General features: G+C 47.5%; 1 protein-coding gene across 13 annotated transcripts in view; it reads left to right on the top strand.

Annotated features, from left to right (window-relative positions):
• Nucleotides 1–17,861, top strand: part of LOC139386304 (unconventional myosin-XVIIIa-like) — a 161,811-nt gene that overhangs the window by 65,965 nt on the left and 77,985 nt on the right. For 5 of the 13 annotated variants that reach the window (XM_071131816.1, XM_071131808.1, XM_071131815.1 and 2 more), the window contains exons 1-6: nucleotides 6,079–6,162; nucleotides 8,253–8,482; nucleotides 9,612–9,658; nucleotides 13,464–14,915; nucleotides 16,457–16,519; nucleotides 17,377–17,436. The exons of 4 other annotated variants lie outside the window; for them this stretch is intronic. In XM_071131816.1, coding sequence (XP_070987917.1) covers nucleotides 8,443–8,482; nucleotides 9,612–9,658; nucleotides 13,464–14,915; nucleotides 16,457–16,519; nucleotides 17,377–17,436 — 1,662 coding nt within the window. In that variant the 5' untranslated portion in view covers nucleotides 6,079–6,162; nucleotides 8,253–8,442. Of the gene's footprint in view, nucleotides 1–5,497; nucleotides 5,573–6,078; nucleotides 6,163–8,252; nucleotides 8,483–9,611; nucleotides 9,659–13,463; nucleotides 14,916–16,456; nucleotides 16,520–17,376; nucleotides 17,437–17,861 lie in introns of those variants that run through there. 4 more of the 13 variants (XM_071131811.1, XM_071131810.1, XM_071131809.1 and 1 more) reach the window with 3 other exon arrangements.

Raw genomic sequence — 17,861 nt, 5'->3', positions numbered from 1 at the left:
TGGTCAGTCTGAGGGGAGGGAGTAGCAGTGAAGCTGCCTCTCACCCGACTCATAGTCCCTTCGCTCGCCCTCCATCCGCTGAGAAAAAGGGACAGTCTTCCAGCTGATGGCGAAACTCAAGTCGCACTGCATTATTTCTGCCTCATGCACCAATTCACGTTGTTACTCCTATGACCAGAGAAAGTGACATTTTCCACGATATTAAAAAAGACACAAGCCGATAATAACAACACAAGCTTATGGGAACACTTGGCTGTAGTCATTCATTACAGCTGCAGTACTGGTTGTAGTGTTTGTGGATGTGGATAGAAGGTACGTTTTATGACTTATAAAACTGTTGAACAAAGTGTTGACAGTGCTGAACAACAACTTAAACATGAACTTACTGATAAAAACAGCAGCTGTTTGCTGTATCCATTGAGTCTCTTTCTAGTCCGGTTTTAAATGTTTTGAAATCTCACAGTATCAACTTTGCTGTGTTAGGGCCTTATTTTTACAGTCTATGGCTCGAGGAAACCGTGCAGACGCTGTGATCTGCGCTATCTGATTGGCCAGCGGGCCTGCCAGGTAGGCGGAGTTCTACCTTCAGACACATGAAATGGTTCATAATGGGAACAGTTTGCCTTCCCGGCGCTAGGGCTGTGAATCAAGTGCACCTTTCGCCAACAGGGCGAAACGATACATTTAGTTTTTTTTCCTTTACTGAAATGTTTGGTGATTGACTAGGAATGCCTTGGAGATCGACCAGTCGATCACCCGGCTGACCAAGCCATGTGAAGTGAGATTTATCTCCAACTGAGGAGCACTAGTCTGGAGAGAGTTCTCATTGACTTTGTGTGTTCTAGACACCTGTTCTGTACTATTCTCCTAGACTAGAGGGCAGTATAATACTATAGGCTACTTTACTTACTGAACAATATATTCTTTGACTTGACTGGGTATCTCAGATGGCAATTACCAGTTTTAAAAGAATATAGCCCATGGCTTCTCTGGTTGCATATCAAACAAATGAAGTGTCATGAATATATTTAACCTCTGTACATATAGGGTTAAGTGCCAAGGTTGTGTAATGGCATGATTGATGTGTGTTTTGACAGGCTTGCTTGCCTTTGCCCTCTTTGACCCTTCCTGCTCTGATCAGGCTTGGTGTGTTCACACTGGCGGGCTAAGAGCCTTGTTGTGTGCTCGCCTGGCTTCCTTATGTGAGGAGGAGGTTAGAACTGGTTTGTGAGTGAATAACTGTGTCTTTAGTATGTGAGTGAATAACTGTGTCTTTAGTGTGTGTTGTGTGTGTGCGACATTGACCTAGATCTTCCACCCTGGATCACAGTGGAGATATGGCGACTTGAGCCCAGTCAGGCGTGGTCTCTCTCTGTCTGCCTGTCTGCCACTGCCTGTCTGCCACTGTCTGCCTGCCTGTCTGTCTGCTACTGTCTGCCTGTCTGTCTGCCTGTCTACTACTTACCCATACATACTGTACATACATACAGCCCTGTGTGGAAGTATTTGGGCTCAGCTCTAATGCAGTGTACTCCTATGGATTAGTGGTGCTGATGTACAGTATATGGTTCCTAATGGACTCGCTGTCATGTGGATTTGAGGCACATTGGTTAACATTAGCAGGGAAGTGTACAAAGGCATCAACTGTGTTTATGATAGTGAGGGCACAGACTGCTCAATACATTGGAATGTAGACAATATGATGCTATTGTTGCCGTTAGGTTTTTTTGTTCGCTTCAGCACTTGTCTTATAAGGGATGGAAAATGTGGGCACTTGATCTGTTTCTCCATAGCCACTTATGTTCATTACAGTAGGTCAAGGTCAGTAAAACAAGGTCAGACTTGTGGCGGTCCAGCTGCATAGGCGCTGTGTGGGGATGAGCAATGGATTCCAGGTACGCATCACACATTCTGTCTCAAGTTCTGTGATACACACACACACACACACACACAGACACACACAGACACACACAGACACACACACACACACACACACACACACACACACACACACACACACACACACACACACACACACACACACACTAAATCCCTCTCTACCCCCATTCTTCATTATCTCTGATGTCATTCTGAGCTTTGTAATCACAAGTTAAATCCATGAAACCCAGACAGTCAGTGACTGTGTCTCCTCCCAGTTCAAGAGATGCTATCAGTCTGTGTTAGCCACGCCAGGGATGTGTACTGTACACTGCAGTGCTGCTAAGAATAGATTATCCTAGAGCCTAGAGAGGGGAGGACCCAGAGGCTGTGTGTGTTTGTGTTTATATGTGTGTACACAGGAGGAGGCTTCTCTTAATATGACTATGAGATGGAGAGACAGGGATGGGGAGGGAGGGCTGTCAAGAGCCAGAAGTTACCCTCTACTCCAGGCTTGCATCATTACAACCTAGGTGCATTACAGGGAGGGGTTGAACAATGTAGGATACTCTATTGTCTTGGCTGACTAGCTGGCAGATAGTGAGCTCTATTCTGAACATAACACCATGGTCTCCATAAGGACTGACTAGCTGGCAGATAGTGAGCTCTATTCTGAACATAACATCATGGTCTCCATAAGGACTGACTAGCTGGCAGATAGTGAGCTCTATTCTGAACATAACATCATGGTCTCCATAAGGACTGACTAGCTGACAGATAGTGAGCTATATTCTGAACATAACATCATGGTCTTCATAAGGACTGCTGAAGACCGATTTGGTTTCATTTTATAGCTTTCATAACACCTGCCTTATGGGCAGGTGTGTGTGTGTGTGTGTGTGTGTGTGTGTGTGTGTGTGTGTGTGTGTGTGTGTGTGTGTGTGTGTGTGTGTGTGTGTGTGTGTGTGTGTGTGTGTGTGTGTGTGTGTGTGTGTGTGTGTGTGTGTGTGTGTGTGTGTGTGTGGACCTAATGTTTTTCCTCTGATTACCATAAAGGGTATCATTGTGCCTTAGTTTACTACTGTATTGGCTGTGGCTATTCTTTGTTTGAGTCAGTGTTTTGGGAGTTTTTAAAGGCAAAACCTTAAACAAACAACAGCGTGTGTTTGTGGGCTTATGTAGACTTTGTGTGTGTGTGTCTCTTTCTGTAGTAATGTGAAAGATGAGTAAAGTGTGTGATGGTAGAGGACTTGGATTAGAGGTGATGTGTAATGGTATACTGGTATGGATCCACATAACGGTATGTATTTTTACAATACCGTCTAAAACAACAAGTTCTACAGTTTGGACTACTTCACTTTCAGTTTTCATCTAGTTTGGTTGAGTATAAAATTAGAATGGAGAAAGCCCATTAAAACCATGTAGAATGTATTTGTTGTCATCCTAGGGTCATGCCCTACTCATAAAACATTAAGAACCTTAAAACCAAAAACACCGCCATACCGTAAAAAACAAGAAACATGTTGGGATATTATATTTTGGCCATAATATGGCACAGCCCTCAGTTGTACTCGTCTGCGTATGATGGGAGACATGTTGAGGCTGGCCAGGACATGTCTGATGACTGACAACTAGGTTAGTCCCTGGGTGTCTCCCTCAGGGGACGTCAGTCATTGTTAGGAGCCAGGGACGTTTACACATCCTAGAGGACTGTGTTATTATGACCATGTTACACAACTGACCTACAGCGCTGGAAAACTAGTGTGCTTGGCACTGATTTGAGAGGGTTCATTCCTCGATGACTTGTGTTATTCCCCTAATACCCTTCCTCGATAGGATAGGCTCTCCTGTCAACAGGCCTGGGCGGCAGATGGTCACAGTGTTACAGAAGCACTCTTCCCTTCACATCCTGGTTCATACACACCAATCAACCTGGAAGACTAGGGATTAGAGAGGAAATCATAGTGTGTGTGTGTGTGTGTGTGTGTGTGTGTGTGTGTGTGTGTGTGTGTGTGTGTGTGTGTGTGTGTGTGTGTGTGTGTTACCAGAGCATGGGTCAATTCATTTTACATTCCTGTCAACTGAATTGGAATTCGTCCGGAGGGGGACCGACGGATTCTTTCTCTGAATTGATAGGAATTTTAATCAAATGTAATCCAGATTTTGTTTTTGAAATGAAAATGTGTGTTGTGAAATATAGGGCATTATCGTTGTTCCCCCCCCCCCCCCCCCCCCCCCCCCCCCCGTGGGTACAGTGAATATTGTGTTGAATACCATGCAGTTGAGTGTCGAGGGGGTTGGACATTCCACCTCTGTGCGTGTCATAGGCAGCATGTTATTCCTGTTATTCCCAGCTGACAAACTCATACCAAACTCATACCATTTCCTCTTGGATCCTACTGTTTGCCATGCGTACAGCAGGATGGGAGCGCCGTCACACACATCATCCAGTGGACACACTTCCCGGGCCGGGCTCTCACTCACCATCAGTGTTCCCTGAAACAACTTCTATTTACTGTTACAATGCTCATGTCATGAAATCAGATAGGTCTATGTGTACTATACTGTACCAATAAGGTTATTATGCATTAATACACACCCATACACACACACGCATCAAAATGTGAAGTTCATTCAGTGGCACTAACATATCTAGATGAAGCATGGGTTGTAGATTATTCCATGTCACTGGTGCACAAGACGAGAAGGCAGTCTTTCCTAATACTGTAGATGTCCTGGGATTTTACGTAGCATGCATGCAACCACACACACTCAAACTCAGTTACATCACTGTATTTCTATTCTCCATGTTCTAAATTCAGCCTTGAGCAGCAGTTCCCACCCTTCATCCAACCACACCTCTCTGGCCACTCTCCCTCAGCACTGCAGGCAACGCCTGTCCAGTATACAGGACAACACTGATCTGCCCAGATTCCCCTCAGCTCACTCCCCACACCGCCTAGCCTTGCGTCATACTATTACTAAGCTTTTGTGGCGCACATGATTGGGATTAGTTTCCTCTCTTCCTCTGGAGAGTGACGGCACTTTGTTATGATTGGTGAAGAATCAGCTCTTTGTCTTTGTGCTGCTGCAGTCACACAACATACAGGCTGGTTTATATTTAGTGTTCTTACTCCCCCACGTGGCTATGTGAGGGCATTGAATACATTAACAAGGCCTTCCTTGAATAGGAAGTGTTGCCCTCTAGTGGTGTTTAGGGATATGACATTGAGAATAGTACTATAATGAGAAGTAGTTTGGATATTATATTAAGTGGCCCGAGGGCTTGTTTTGTGAAGAGGGTGTGAGTAGATAATAGGATTGATTTATGTTCCTTTGGATTGCATCAATATGGTATTCTGTGCCTCTTCCCTTAGTGACACTGCACCACTATTTGTTTACTTGTTGACTGTTTAATACAGTTCCCCTCATCGAAAGAGAGAGAATGTGTGAGGATTCAAACCTAATGTTGTACCCAGTGTGCTCTACAGCATGCTTCTTCCCTGGTGTGAGAGTGAGGGAGGCACCAAGCCCTGTATCATTTCCTGTGCCCCGTGTCATAGCCCTTCTGGTTTTCTCCTCCGTTTCCCCTCTTCCGCATTTCATTCTGCAACTCCCAGCCTCAGACAGACCTGCAGACCACAGGAGAAAAGACTACGCTTCCCTCATAATCAAAACACACATGCACCTTCAGGTATGTAGGACACACACTCAGAGTAGACTGTCTTTGTTGTTGTTTAACAAAAAAACACTTTATTACAGTACATTTACCAGAGATCCATCACTCCTCAAATAAGTCACCACAGAGGTTTGACACACACACACACGCGCGCGCACACACACACACACACACACACACACACACACACACACATACTGACTGACTTCACTGGGGTCCTCACAGAGCAATTGAGGAGACCGCAATTGTCGTGAGAGAGAGGGCTGCTAGTTGGCCTGAATTCTTGAGGGTTGGGTGGGGGGCTAGCCAGGGAACCAGGGGAGGTATTGGTGGCAGCGGTGTTGGTTCTGGGGAGCTATTTTTAACCGCCTGGACCCTAGTATCGTGACAGCTGTCCCTGCCTTGTCTCTCTGAGAATAGTCAGCCTATCAGGGGGCTCCTCTCCCCAGCCTGTGCCCTGTGTGACGTGACGTGAGTCTGCCGGCTATCTCAGCTCTTTCACACACTCTCAACTAACTCTGTGTTTTAAGGGCTTATTTCGGTCAGGGAAGGATTGGATCTACCAAACCTAACTCTATAATATTCACCTACACAGAAGACAGCAGGTAAAGGAGTAGCCGTGGTTCCAGGATTGTAGGGGGAAAGCAATAGGCCTTCTGTGGAGGAATCTGTGGGCTGAGTGTGCCGTCTCTACCATGGGTAACACTATTTTTAGGGCTGAAAGTGTTAGGGGCTAGCCATCGCTCTCTGCAACTGAGCTCAGCTAAGGGGAGCCATTTTGGCTCTGGAGATGCTAGCTAGTTATTCTAACATCCTGTTGCCTGAGCCTTGGTGTAGTGCTAGCCAATGTAACTTGGTTCATTTGGTTTGATCTGTGTGCTTTAGCATGTGTGCCAGTAGAATTCTGTAATAGTAGAAGTGAAAGGAGTGTGATTGCCAGGAAGGCTGTGATGGTAGCTGTTTGGAACTGGCTTTCATAGGCAGATTGGGAAGAAGTTGAATGGAGCCTTTGTGTCTTTTGAGTCTTGTCCCTGTTGGAAAAGACACGTTAACTGTTCAGTGTGTGTTGGTACTTGGTATAGTGAGCTATGCTATTAGCAATGCTGACCCATTTATATTTTGTGGAAATTCTACTGTTCTGACCAACTGTTGAGAGAGAACCTATTGAAGAACAACGTTTGCCAAGTTTGCATCTGTGGAAAATGGGTCTGCTATCCTGCGATTTCCTGTGTAGGGTGCCATCTGTGGGTTGACTTCCCTTTTCTGTTGTTGGGGGACCAGCCTGACCCTAGTCTACTGTACAAAGTGGATCTGAGATGCAGAAAGAGTGTGTGCTGTTTCCTCTGTCAACACCAACTGGCTGTCCTAACTCTAACTCTCTCTCAGTGGACCAGTGATTACTCAAGTCCAGTGTTGTTTTGTCACTGTTGGTTGAGTTGTAGATCCCTGAGATGACTGTCCCTCTTCCTTGTCATATGAAATCAATCCACGTTTGTTATCAGGCTATGTACATTTCTGCTTTTATTGTCCGAGTCAGTCAAAGGCAGTTGTCATGTTTCACAGTGACTAATAGACATTAAAGTCTGTTCCTCAGCTTTTATTTTCATTATCTCTGGGCATAGCCCTATCTCTTTACTGCACTGATTCAGTATTGTCAATACGGCTTTGTTCTGTTATTGTTAGCTAAGTCCACTGGTGTTCTCCCAAAACAGTGGCTGAGTCACATTTGCCTGAGAGTGTCAGTTACCATGCTATATCCAGGTTAGATGGCTCACTGTGCATGTTTGTGATGGTGCTTTTTGTACATGTTTATGTGTGTCTCTGTGTAAACAGTGTTTATATGTATGCGTGTACAGTTGTGTGTGTGTGTGTGTTGAGAGGGAACTAGAGAGTCATCCTGGCTGTGCAACCTGAAGTTGGCTTCTGAGGCGTTATGCCCACGTGGCTCCTCCTAAAAAAAGCCCTGTCCTGTCTCCCTGGCCCCTGCCTGGCCGAGCCTGCCCAGTGTCCACAGCGGACCTCAGCAACCTCCCCTATTATAGACACATTAGAGCTTGTTGTGGGAGAGCCGGAGCCAGGGCTACAGACTGACTGACCCACACTAAAGCTCTCTGTTCTGGGGGGAGGATTAGGACCAGGGCTGCTCCTCATACACAGACATACAGTAGAGCATGGGGCCTGGGCATGGGGCCTGGGTATGGGGCTGGGCAGGGGGCCAGGGCACGGGGCAGGAGGCCTTGGGACAGGAGGCCTGGGCATGGTGCAGGAGGCCTTGGGACAGAAGGCCTGGGCATGGTGCAGGAGGCCTTGGGACAGGAGGCCTGGGCATGGGGAAGGAAGTCTGGGGGAACAGGGCCTGTCTTGGTTGGCACCATGTTTGAGCAACAGCCAGATGTGATTATGAGTAAAGGCCCCCACTTAACCCACAGATTCAATACTCTCAGCAGGGACAGGGAGGTGCTGTAACCCGCCTCACTGCAGCTTCTCAACAGTCTGGTATTTGGCATTGAATGTTTTCTTTATAGAAATATCCCTGAGGTCATGTCTATGTATTGGTGTTTGTTTTTTACTGTGATGACATCAACATTTCCTAGATACTTTTTGTGTGCCACAAATCACACAAATCATATGTTCATGTATATTTAGGAGAGCCCTTATCCCTCTGTTGTATCTCTTGCTTTTCTTTGTACCCTAGACTTGATCAGTTCACTTCCTGCGACACGTGGTCTTTCACTATCCCACTGGTTACGGCCCCTAGAGTGAAAAAACTGTGATTTTGGCCTCAATTGTGAAGATCCATCCATCTGTCCAGCACTTCTCTCCATTCCTGCCCTCCCCCTCTTCCCCCCTCATCCTGCACAGCTCATGACATCAGTGCAGCCAACATGGCATTCTCATCGCGCTTTTCCTTCTGGGAGCAAAAGGGAAGTCCTGTTCAGTTTTCCTCACAGCACGTTGGGGTGGGTTACGTTGTTGTGGGGACATGGGGTGGGTTACGTTGGTGTGGGGACATGGGGTGGGTTATGTTGTTGTGGGGACATGGGGTGGGTTACGTTGGTGTGGGGACATGGGGTGGGTTACGTTGGTGTGGGGACATGGGGTGGGTTACGTTGCTGTGGGGACATGGGGTGGGTTACGTTGTTGTGGGGACATGGGGTGGGTTACGTTGGTGTGGGGACATGGGGTGGGTTACGTTGGTGTGGGGACATGGGGTGGGTTACGTTGTTGTGGGGACATGGGGTGGGTTACGTTGTTATGGGGTGGGTTACGTTGGTGTGGGGACATGGGGTGGGTTACGTTGGTGTCTGTAGAAATGTGTGCCCTGCATGTATCACACCTCCACTAAGAGTCCATTTTGTGGCTTGAGAGTGTCACGTCGTTGAACGCTTGTGGTCTGACAGCCATGCCTCTGCTGTGGTTTTCTGACAGTGTGCTAAAAGTAACCGTTGTCATTGGATGCATGATCCAATATCAGTGTTTGACTCACCGTGGAAAAACCTTGACTGGAGTCATTTGCTTTGACAAAAATAACGAGGTCCGTGATATTGCTTCAAATTCTTTATTCTGGGGGAGCTCTGACTGCCATGCTGGCTGTAGATTTCGTTTTGTTTGACTGCCATTTTGTTTGACCATCACAACACATCCTGTAGCTCCACAGTAAATGGATGCCTCCCCGAAACGTTACCCAAAATAAAATAAAAAATAAAAAATCATAGTGATAAATACATCAAAATAAACCCAAAGCCTTTTTAAGCAGGTCTTGTGGTTCTCAGGTGTCACTATTACATCAACATGGGCCATATTAATGTTCCTTTGTGGCTACAGATTAGTGTCTGTGAATAATATTAGCCTTAACATTCAAATAGACACTGTGTGGTGTGTGGTATGGTAAGTGATAGCGCTTCCACATAGTATACATCCAGGTTTGCAGCATGGTGTATGTTTTGCATGTTGTGCAGTGAGGGAGTGTTTCCTGCAAGTACCCCTGGCGAGTGACCACTTCTAAGTGCCCTAGGTTTTGACCTCAGTCCCTTGTCTTACCGAACTCTTTAGGTCAAAGAAGAGGTCAGACCACCAGGCTCCAAGACTTCAAACCAGGGTGTAAGTTGACTGGTATCGTTCTCATGTTGTCAAGCTTTAGAGCAGGGCTTTTCAATTCCAGTCCTGGAGGGCCAAAACACTTCTGCTTTGCATTCTCTTTTTCTAATCAGGTACTGATTTAGTGCAATTAACTACCAGGTAGAAACAAAAAGCAGAAGTGTTTTGGCCCTCCAGGACTGGAATTGAAAAGCCCTGCTGTAGGCTTAAAAGGATACTTCGGGATTTTGGCAGTGTGAAGTTGCTATCTAGCGTTAGCGCAATGACTGGAAAACTACCTCTGACATCCTTCATACTGGACTTAGAGACATAAAAATGGTACCCACAAGTTCATCTGACTTTGGGGAAGTAGATAATGCTAAAATCCCCAAATATCCCTTTAAGCAGGAATCTTGAGTGTGTGACTAAAGGGATCACAGGTTTCTGGGGATTGGAGTCCATTATGGTAACCTCACAGAGGAGGAGAGGAAGCTTCAGACTATTGAGATGTACCTGTCACATCACTGGTCTCTTACTTGGAGGTTTGCCAGCAGTACTGTGCTTCAACCAACTGAGCCATTGGAACCACACACACCCTGGTAGCTCCTGACACCAGACAAGTGTCTTTCTCGCCACAATAGGAGACAGTTACTCATTAACAAGCAGATGTGAAAACAGGCACAACGTGGAAGAGCGTTGTTATTTTTCTGTTCTGGATGTAATGTCACAGACGGTTGCACTTTTTAATTGCACAACAAACGCCTGGTGTTCCACGCTGTGTTTGGCTTCTATAATTGCTTTGTAAATAGTATGATTCCTTTATTTTCAAATGACAGTTTCTTGCCTCGCTGTGGGAATTGCAGCCATATCCCAACATAGCCTAAAGATTAACAAACAGGCAGTTTATAATATGCAACATCCGCACAAATATAAAAGATATTCAGCAACTCTTGGGGGACGATACTTTATTATTAAAACCAACGTGTTTATTTATTTATGTATTTTTTGTACCTTTATTTAACTAGGCAAGTCAGTCTGACTCCCTGATGAAGGCTATTGGTTTTGATAATAAACAAGTGTGTTTCTTGTCAACTTATATTGCCCTTCAAGAGTTTCTGAATATCTTCCAAATATCCAGTTTTCTCAATTAATGCAGCTTGGTTGCAAAGCGAACCACAGTTGACCTTTTCCCTCTCCCAGTCAGAGAGCTCACACACTGTGCCCTCGGTACTGTAGGGAGACTGATGTTCAGAGCTAGGCAGTGCTCCCTCGCCAGGTACTGTAGGGAGACTGATGTGCTGAGCCAGGCAGTGTTCCCTTGCCAGGTACTGTAGGGAGACTGATGTGCTGAGCCAGGCAGTATTCCCTCGCCAGGTACTGTAGGGAGACTGATGGGCTGAGCCAGGCAGTGTTCCCTCACAGGGTACTGTAGGGAGACTGATGTGCTGAGCCAGGCAGTGTTCCCTCGCCGGGTAAGGTAGGGAGACTGATGGGCTGAGCCAGGCAGTGTTCCCTCGCCGGGTACTATAGGGAGACTGATGGGCTGAGCCAGGCAGTGTTCCCTCGCCGGGTGCTGTAAGGAGACTGATGGGCTGAGCCAGGCAGTGTTCCCTCGCCGAGTACTATAGGGAGACTGATGTGCTGAGCCAGGCAGTGTTCCCTCGTCGGGTACTGTAGGGAGACTGATGTTCAGAGCTAGGCAGTGTTCCCTCGCCAGGTACTGTAGGGAGACTGATGTTCAGAGCTAGGCAGTGTTCCCTCGCCAGGTACTGTAGGGAGACTGATGTGCTGAGCCAGGCAGTGTTCCCTTGCCAGGTACTGTAGGGAGACTGATGTGCTGAGCCAGGCAGTATTCCCTCGCCAGGTACTGTAGGGAGACTGATGGGCTGAGCCAGGCAGTGTTCCCTCACAGGGTACTGTAGGGAGACTGATGTGCTGAGCCAGGCAGTGTTCCCTCGCCGGGTACTGTAGGGAGACTGATGGGCTGAGCCAGGCAGTGTTCCCTCGCCGGGTACTGTAGGGAGACTGATGGGCTGAGCCAGGCAGTGTTCCCTCGCCGGGTGCTGTAAGGAGACTGATGGGCTGAGCCAGGCAGTGTTCCCTCGCCGGGTACTATAGGGAGACTGATGTGCTGAGCCAGGCAGTGTTCCCTCGTCGGGTACTGTAGGGAGACTGATGTGCTGAGCCAGGCGGTGTTCCCTCGCCGGGTGCTGTAGGGAGACTGATGTGCTGAGCCAGGCAGTGTTCCCTCGTCGGGTACTGTAGGGAGACTGATGTGCTGAGCCAGGCGATGTTCCCTCGCCAGGTACTGTAGTGAGACTGATGGGCTGAGCCAGGCGGTGTTCAGCGCAGGGCGAAAGAGGACGGTGTGTCTTTAACACTTACTCTGCAGCAGTGTAGACAGGGAGAGTGACAGAAGAACAGTAGAGAACCAGCAGGAAACCAGGCCTTGATCCCCAGCCTGCCGGCATCCCACAGGCTGCGTCCACAGCACTCAGCCGCCTGTCTGGAGGGATCCACGGCTAAGCCCCCCTGGGAGCCATGGAGCCATGTCAGGTACTGTAGCGACTGGAGCATAGGAAGAGGGAAAGATGAGACACTAAAGCAGGTTATTATTGCATTCAAGTGTTACTTTCCTTCAGAAGTGTTGGTTAGCCTCTTAGGTGGAGGTAGGCTCTGTCTGTGGAGGGCAGTGTAATGTGTTGGGTTATAACAAGGTCTGTAGGAAGGCAGGGATATTCTTGTGTAAAATACTAGGGGAGAGATAGGAATGTGTGTCATTGGCACAATGCTCAGTTAGTGTGGGGAATGAGGTTAGGAAGGACAGTGTGTCATTGGCACAATGCTCAGTTAGTGTGGGGAGTGAGGTTAGGAAGGACAGTGTGTTTGGCACGATGCTCAGTTAGTGTGGGGAGGGAGGTTAGGAAGGACAGTGTGTTTGGCACGATGCTCAGTTAGTGTGGGGAGTGAGGTTAGGAAGGACAGTGTGTTTGGCACGATGCTCAGTTAGTGTGGGGAGTGAGGTTAGGAAGGACAGTGTGTTTGGCACGATGCTCAATTAGTGTGGGGAGGGAGGTTAGGAAGGACAGTGTGTTTGGCACGATGCTCAGTTAGTGTCGGGAGTGAGGTTAGGAAGGACAGTGTGTTTGGCACGATGCTCAGTTAGTGTTGGGAGTGAGGTTAGGAAGGACAGTGTGTTTGGCACGATGCTCAGTTAGTGTGGGGAGGGAGGTTAGGAAGGACAGTGTGTTTGGCACGATGCTCAGTTAGTGTCGGGAGTGAGGTTAGGAAGGACAGTGTTAGCGTGTGATATGCAGCTGGGAGAAAGATTCTGCACAGGTGTGTGTGTTTGAGGGATATAGCAGCTGCAACTGAGCGAAGGTGTGTGTGTCATTAGCTCTTTCATTAGAAGCGCGGTGCTCCAGTGCAGAGAGGGGGCCAAGTCATCACCCATGGACACCTCTGCTATCTCAATCTGAAACCTCCACGCACCACCTCTCATATCAACCCATCCTGTTCTATTTCAGGACCTGGGCAGGCATGTGGCAGTTGGGTGAGCATAACAGCATGCCTGTCCAGGAGAGCAAACAAGCACAGTAGACACAATCCTGCTAATGCTTAGGACCTGTGATCTCTTTGGTCAACCATACATACACTATCAGACGATCCAGACAAACACAGGGCTGCTCAGAAAAGGTTTTTGGTTGAGTAACAAAATTGGAGTTTGCATAGGCTTTAAGCTGAACTGCGTGAGTTTACTTTAAGTCTGTTCTGGTTTCTCCTCATGTGTCTTGCTGCTCTGCTCTCTCCCTCCCTGTTGTGTGAGTAGTCAGACAGCGACAGTGGCAGTATGAGTATCCGCTCCCAGTCCGTGCCTAGTCTGGAGCCTGGCAGGGGCCTACTCTGCAGTAAAAGCCCTGAGCCGGCCAAGACACCGCCCGGGGTCAGGGTCAGGAGTCCCTCACCACCCAGGGTACGCAGGGATGTAAAGGTCCCTGAACGCTTCAAAAGTCCAGTGCCTCCGATCCAGATGCCAGCACAACGCTTCAGGAGCCCTGACCCACTCAGAGCTTCCATGATTAGCCCTGAGCCTGTGCTGAACGGGAACAGCAAGTCCAACGGATCCGTTAATGGAAGCTTTGCCAACGGCAGTGCCAACCAGCCAGACCTGGACAACGATGATCAGAGCCTTACCCGCAAGAAGGTAGTGAAGGTGGTACGTCGAGTGGTGAGAAAGGTACTACCTGCAGAAGAGGAGTATGCTCCAGCTCCTGAGCCTACCAAACCTGCCCCTGAACCTCCTAAATTGGTGCTATCGCAAGTGCTAAGATCTGTGCCCAAGGTCCCAAAGGTTCCACTGTTCTCTTTCAAGCACGACACCATCAAGACAGAGGAGAAGGACAATATATCAGCTGGGCTGGCCAGCCTCATGGTCCGCGGGAGGACCAGGGACCGCCCTCGCACACGCAAAGATGGGCCACCTGAAAAAAAACAGGAGGAAGCGGTGAAAAGAGAGGAAAAAGAAAGTCCAAAGTTGGTTGATATTAAATCTAGCCCTAAAGTCGGCCCAGTTTCAAAACCGGAAGATAAGACTCCCGTGTTGGCGGCACCTGCCAAAGTTCCTCCTACTGCTTCTACTTTGACCTTGGTTCCCTCCAAGTCTGCACCCGCAGGCTTCATCCCTGCCTCAAAGCCTTTCTCGCTCTCCCCTCCCGCAGGTTTCATTCCACCACCAAAATCAGCCTCCCTTAGCCCACCTGATGGGTTTGTACCAGCACCAAAATCAGCCCCCCTTTGCCCACCAAATGGGTTTGTACCAGCACCAAAATCTACCCCTCTTTCCCCTCCAGCAGGGTTTGCACCAGCCCCAAAATACACTGCTGTTACTCCTTCAGTTATCACTGTAGCTCCCAAATCCTCTCCAGCCATTCACCCGCCATGCTTCGTCCCACCACTAAAATCGACCCATATGTCCTCACCTGCCGGGTTCATACCAGTCCCAAAATATATACCCCTTTCCCCATCTGCTGGTTTTGTCCCCTCTTATAAATCCTCCCCTGTCACTCCCCCTTCAGCATCCGTTCCCACCTCCAAGTCCTCCTCCAGTACTTCCGCTGCAGGGTTCGTCCCAGACCCCAAGGCCTCACATCTCTACCCTAACCCTCCCAAGTCCTCGGCTCAATCCCCTCCTCCTGCGGTCATCACTCCCAAGGCGAGTACCCTCTCTCCACCACCGGAGTTCATCCCGCCCCCCAGAGAGCCAACCGTGAAGAAGCCTGAGGTAGGCCTACTGTCCACACTGCATGGACCACTTTTGAGACCACTGTGTGAAAAACCGGATAATAATTGCTAATGCACAAACAGCACTTTTTGCATCTCTATGATAACTCCAGTCATTTGTGTGTGTGTGTGGGGTGTAATTTAAACTAACTTCACTTATCTTGTTGAGGTCTCTACTTGTTAGCAGAGTTTCAGCTACATTTTGGTGCTACGATGGGCCCAGCCTGCCAAATTGCTCTCAAATCCCTATTGAAGTAATTTGCCTCTTCAGAACTTTCTCATCTGCACAAAGTCAGTTTATTTCTCAGTCTGTCTAAGGGTGCAGTCTCATGGGGCTGAAGCTTTTGTTGTGTTTGATGCTCTGATACCAGCTCCATCTCTCTCTGAGTCTCTCATGGGGGATGGAGCCTGTCTCACACAGCTCTTCTTCCTCACATCTCTCTCCTCTGAGACGCCAGGGCTGCTGAAACAGCTTCCACCAAAACAAACAACAAGTTCAGTAGCTCTTTTTCCCTCCAGCCTCAACCCAAGAGACCCTGCTGTCATCTGCAGCTTGGGAACATTGTTTATTGAGGTTAGCCTGTGGGGGGGTTTTCCAAAGGAGGAAAAAGCATATCGGGGTGGAATGTTCTGTTGCTGTGGCCTGGAGTTCCAGGGAGACCCGCAGAGCTAATTACCGATAGTGACATTGTCTTTCTGGGAAATAAAGTTCAAAGCTGCGCTGCAGCCACTTTGGCAGGCTTTGGGATAAGAGAACTATCTATACATTTTGCAGGTGCCAGATATGTTGAAAAGCTTTGGTCTTTTTGCTGGATTCTAGCTGAGTTTTGGCAATTACGGGCCTCTCAGGGTCTTTGTTTACTTGGCTAGCTGACCGTAGGCTGGCTTTGACTGCTGCAGTGACTATCTGAATTTGCTATAATTGTCTATAAGTTTGCTTGTGTATTGTTATCCAAGCTAGTTATAGTTTTGCTTGGCTTCGCCCTGTGCATTGAGATCCGAATAATTTTTTAAAAGCTGACTGTTGATTTGCTCACTACCTTAGCTAGACTCTGGACGTCTAGAGCATGGCTTGTTGTGGGTTTGTTCAGCATGGTTGTATAATTTATTTATCTTATGGACTACTTGTATGTGTGTGTACATTACTTACGGTGTGCTTGTGCTCGTGGATGTATCTGTGTGTACAATTTTAAAGGTGAAGGCTTTGGCAGCCTCTCCCCTGTCCTCTGTTCCCATTGAGAAGGCTTCACCGCAGAACAATTCATCAACCATTACCCCAAACATTACCCAAAAGGTGTGTATGTATGTGTGTGTGTGTGTGTGTGTGTGTGTGTGTGGTGTGCCCCACAGCATTCACACAGGTCACTGTTGCTATGCTGTGGACATGAGGTATTGTAACCAAGTGTGTGTGAGTTCAGGATTGGCACGGCATCTAGCGAACATCTCATAGCATCTATGAAGCAGTGTTGAATGTGGTCCGCTAGAATAGTGCGCTTTGAGTAGTAGTTTCAGAGCTCAACCTGTTGGTGATCTGACCTCCAGGAGGTGCCGCTCAGTCCCACTGAAGAGGCTCATAGACGCCTGGAGAGGATCTTCGCTGCGCCTGTAAAGTCCCACCTTCCCTCGTCTCTATTTATTTATTTCTCTTTCTCGCGCTCTCTTTCTCCCGCTCACCATTTCTCTATTATTTCCACTCCCTCTGGACTGCCTAGATACATGCTTCTCCTCTCATGTGTTTCACTTGTTTAATCTTTACTTTCTTTCCTTCATTCATTTTAACAGGACACATTAACATTCCATAAATGCGTTTTAGAGGTGCCTATTTATTTTTCATGAATGCTCTTCATCATGCTCTTTATCTCTCTTTCTCTCTTTCTGTTCTTCACTGGATGTTCAATCTTTACGATAGCTAATAGTCATTTGTCATTTTATTTTTTGGCACATTTAATTTAAAGTACAGATTTATTCATTTGGGCCATATCCATTGCTTGGCTACCCAAACGTCTTGCTCCAGCCAAATGCTGCCCACGGACGCTAGTTTCTTTTCCACAATGAATCTGGATCTTAGTACCTCCACGACGAGTTCTAGAACGCAAATACAGAAACTGATGGATTAGGCCAGAGCCTGATTGGTTAGAAATGGAACAATCGGCAATTATTATTTTTTTTTCACTACATCCCTCATTTTGACATCACTACAAATGACTTCATTCATGGCAGTCTCAGACTGAAGTATGTATCGAGCATAAAGCAGCTGGAAGAATTGAATTTTAGTCGTCAGGCAACCATATCCATGCATGACTGAGTTACTGCATTTTCATGTTCACAATTAATTGAACTAATTTTCTGTCTTTGCTGCTTTCTTTTTCCATTCTTGTTTTGTCACCTGTCAAACATTATCTTTCTTTCTTTATTTCTAATTGGTGCTTGGCTGCATCTTTCTGTGGCGGTTGTATGGCTAGCTGGAGCCGGTGGTTCGTGCCTCAGCTCCACTCCTTTCTCCGGCCCCAACCCCCCCTCAGGTAGTGTGGCCCCCAGGCGTCCCCTCTGGAGGCCTGGTTGGAGTGTGTGTTTGTGTGGCGTGTTGGAGCGTAAGCCTAGATTCCTCTTCTAACTTACCCCTCTCTCACCCTGCCTGTCTGTAAGGTTCATCTGTAATGATACTTGGTGTTTGCTCTTCCTCATTTGTTTCAGACCCCAAACTCTCTGATATTTGTCCCTGATATTACCTGGTTCAGTCCTTGCTTGCCCTTCCTGTTTTTGGAACACAGACAATATTAAACAGTGATAGTGTCTAGATGTCTCAAGGGAAATCAAACAGACCTTGAACTGCATGGAAACTGACAAACCAACCCAGACAAAGGACTTTAATGTGCAGTTTTTCTTTTGTCAATAGCATGGCAGTGGAATGGATGTCCGCATGTTCGTTTTCCCGTTGTGGTGTCCA

Source organism: Oncorhynchus clarkii, chromosome 27 (assembly GCF_045791955.1).
Source record: "Oncorhynchus clarkii lewisi isolate Uvic-CL-2024 chromosome 27, UVic_Ocla_1.0, whole genome shotgun sequence".
Classification (NCBI taxonomy): Eukaryota; Metazoa; Chordata; class Actinopteri; order Salmoniformes; family Salmonidae; genus Oncorhynchus; species Oncorhynchus clarkii.
Note: the sequence above shows the minus strand (reverse complement) of the source record. Positions and strands in the feature narration are given on the sequence as shown.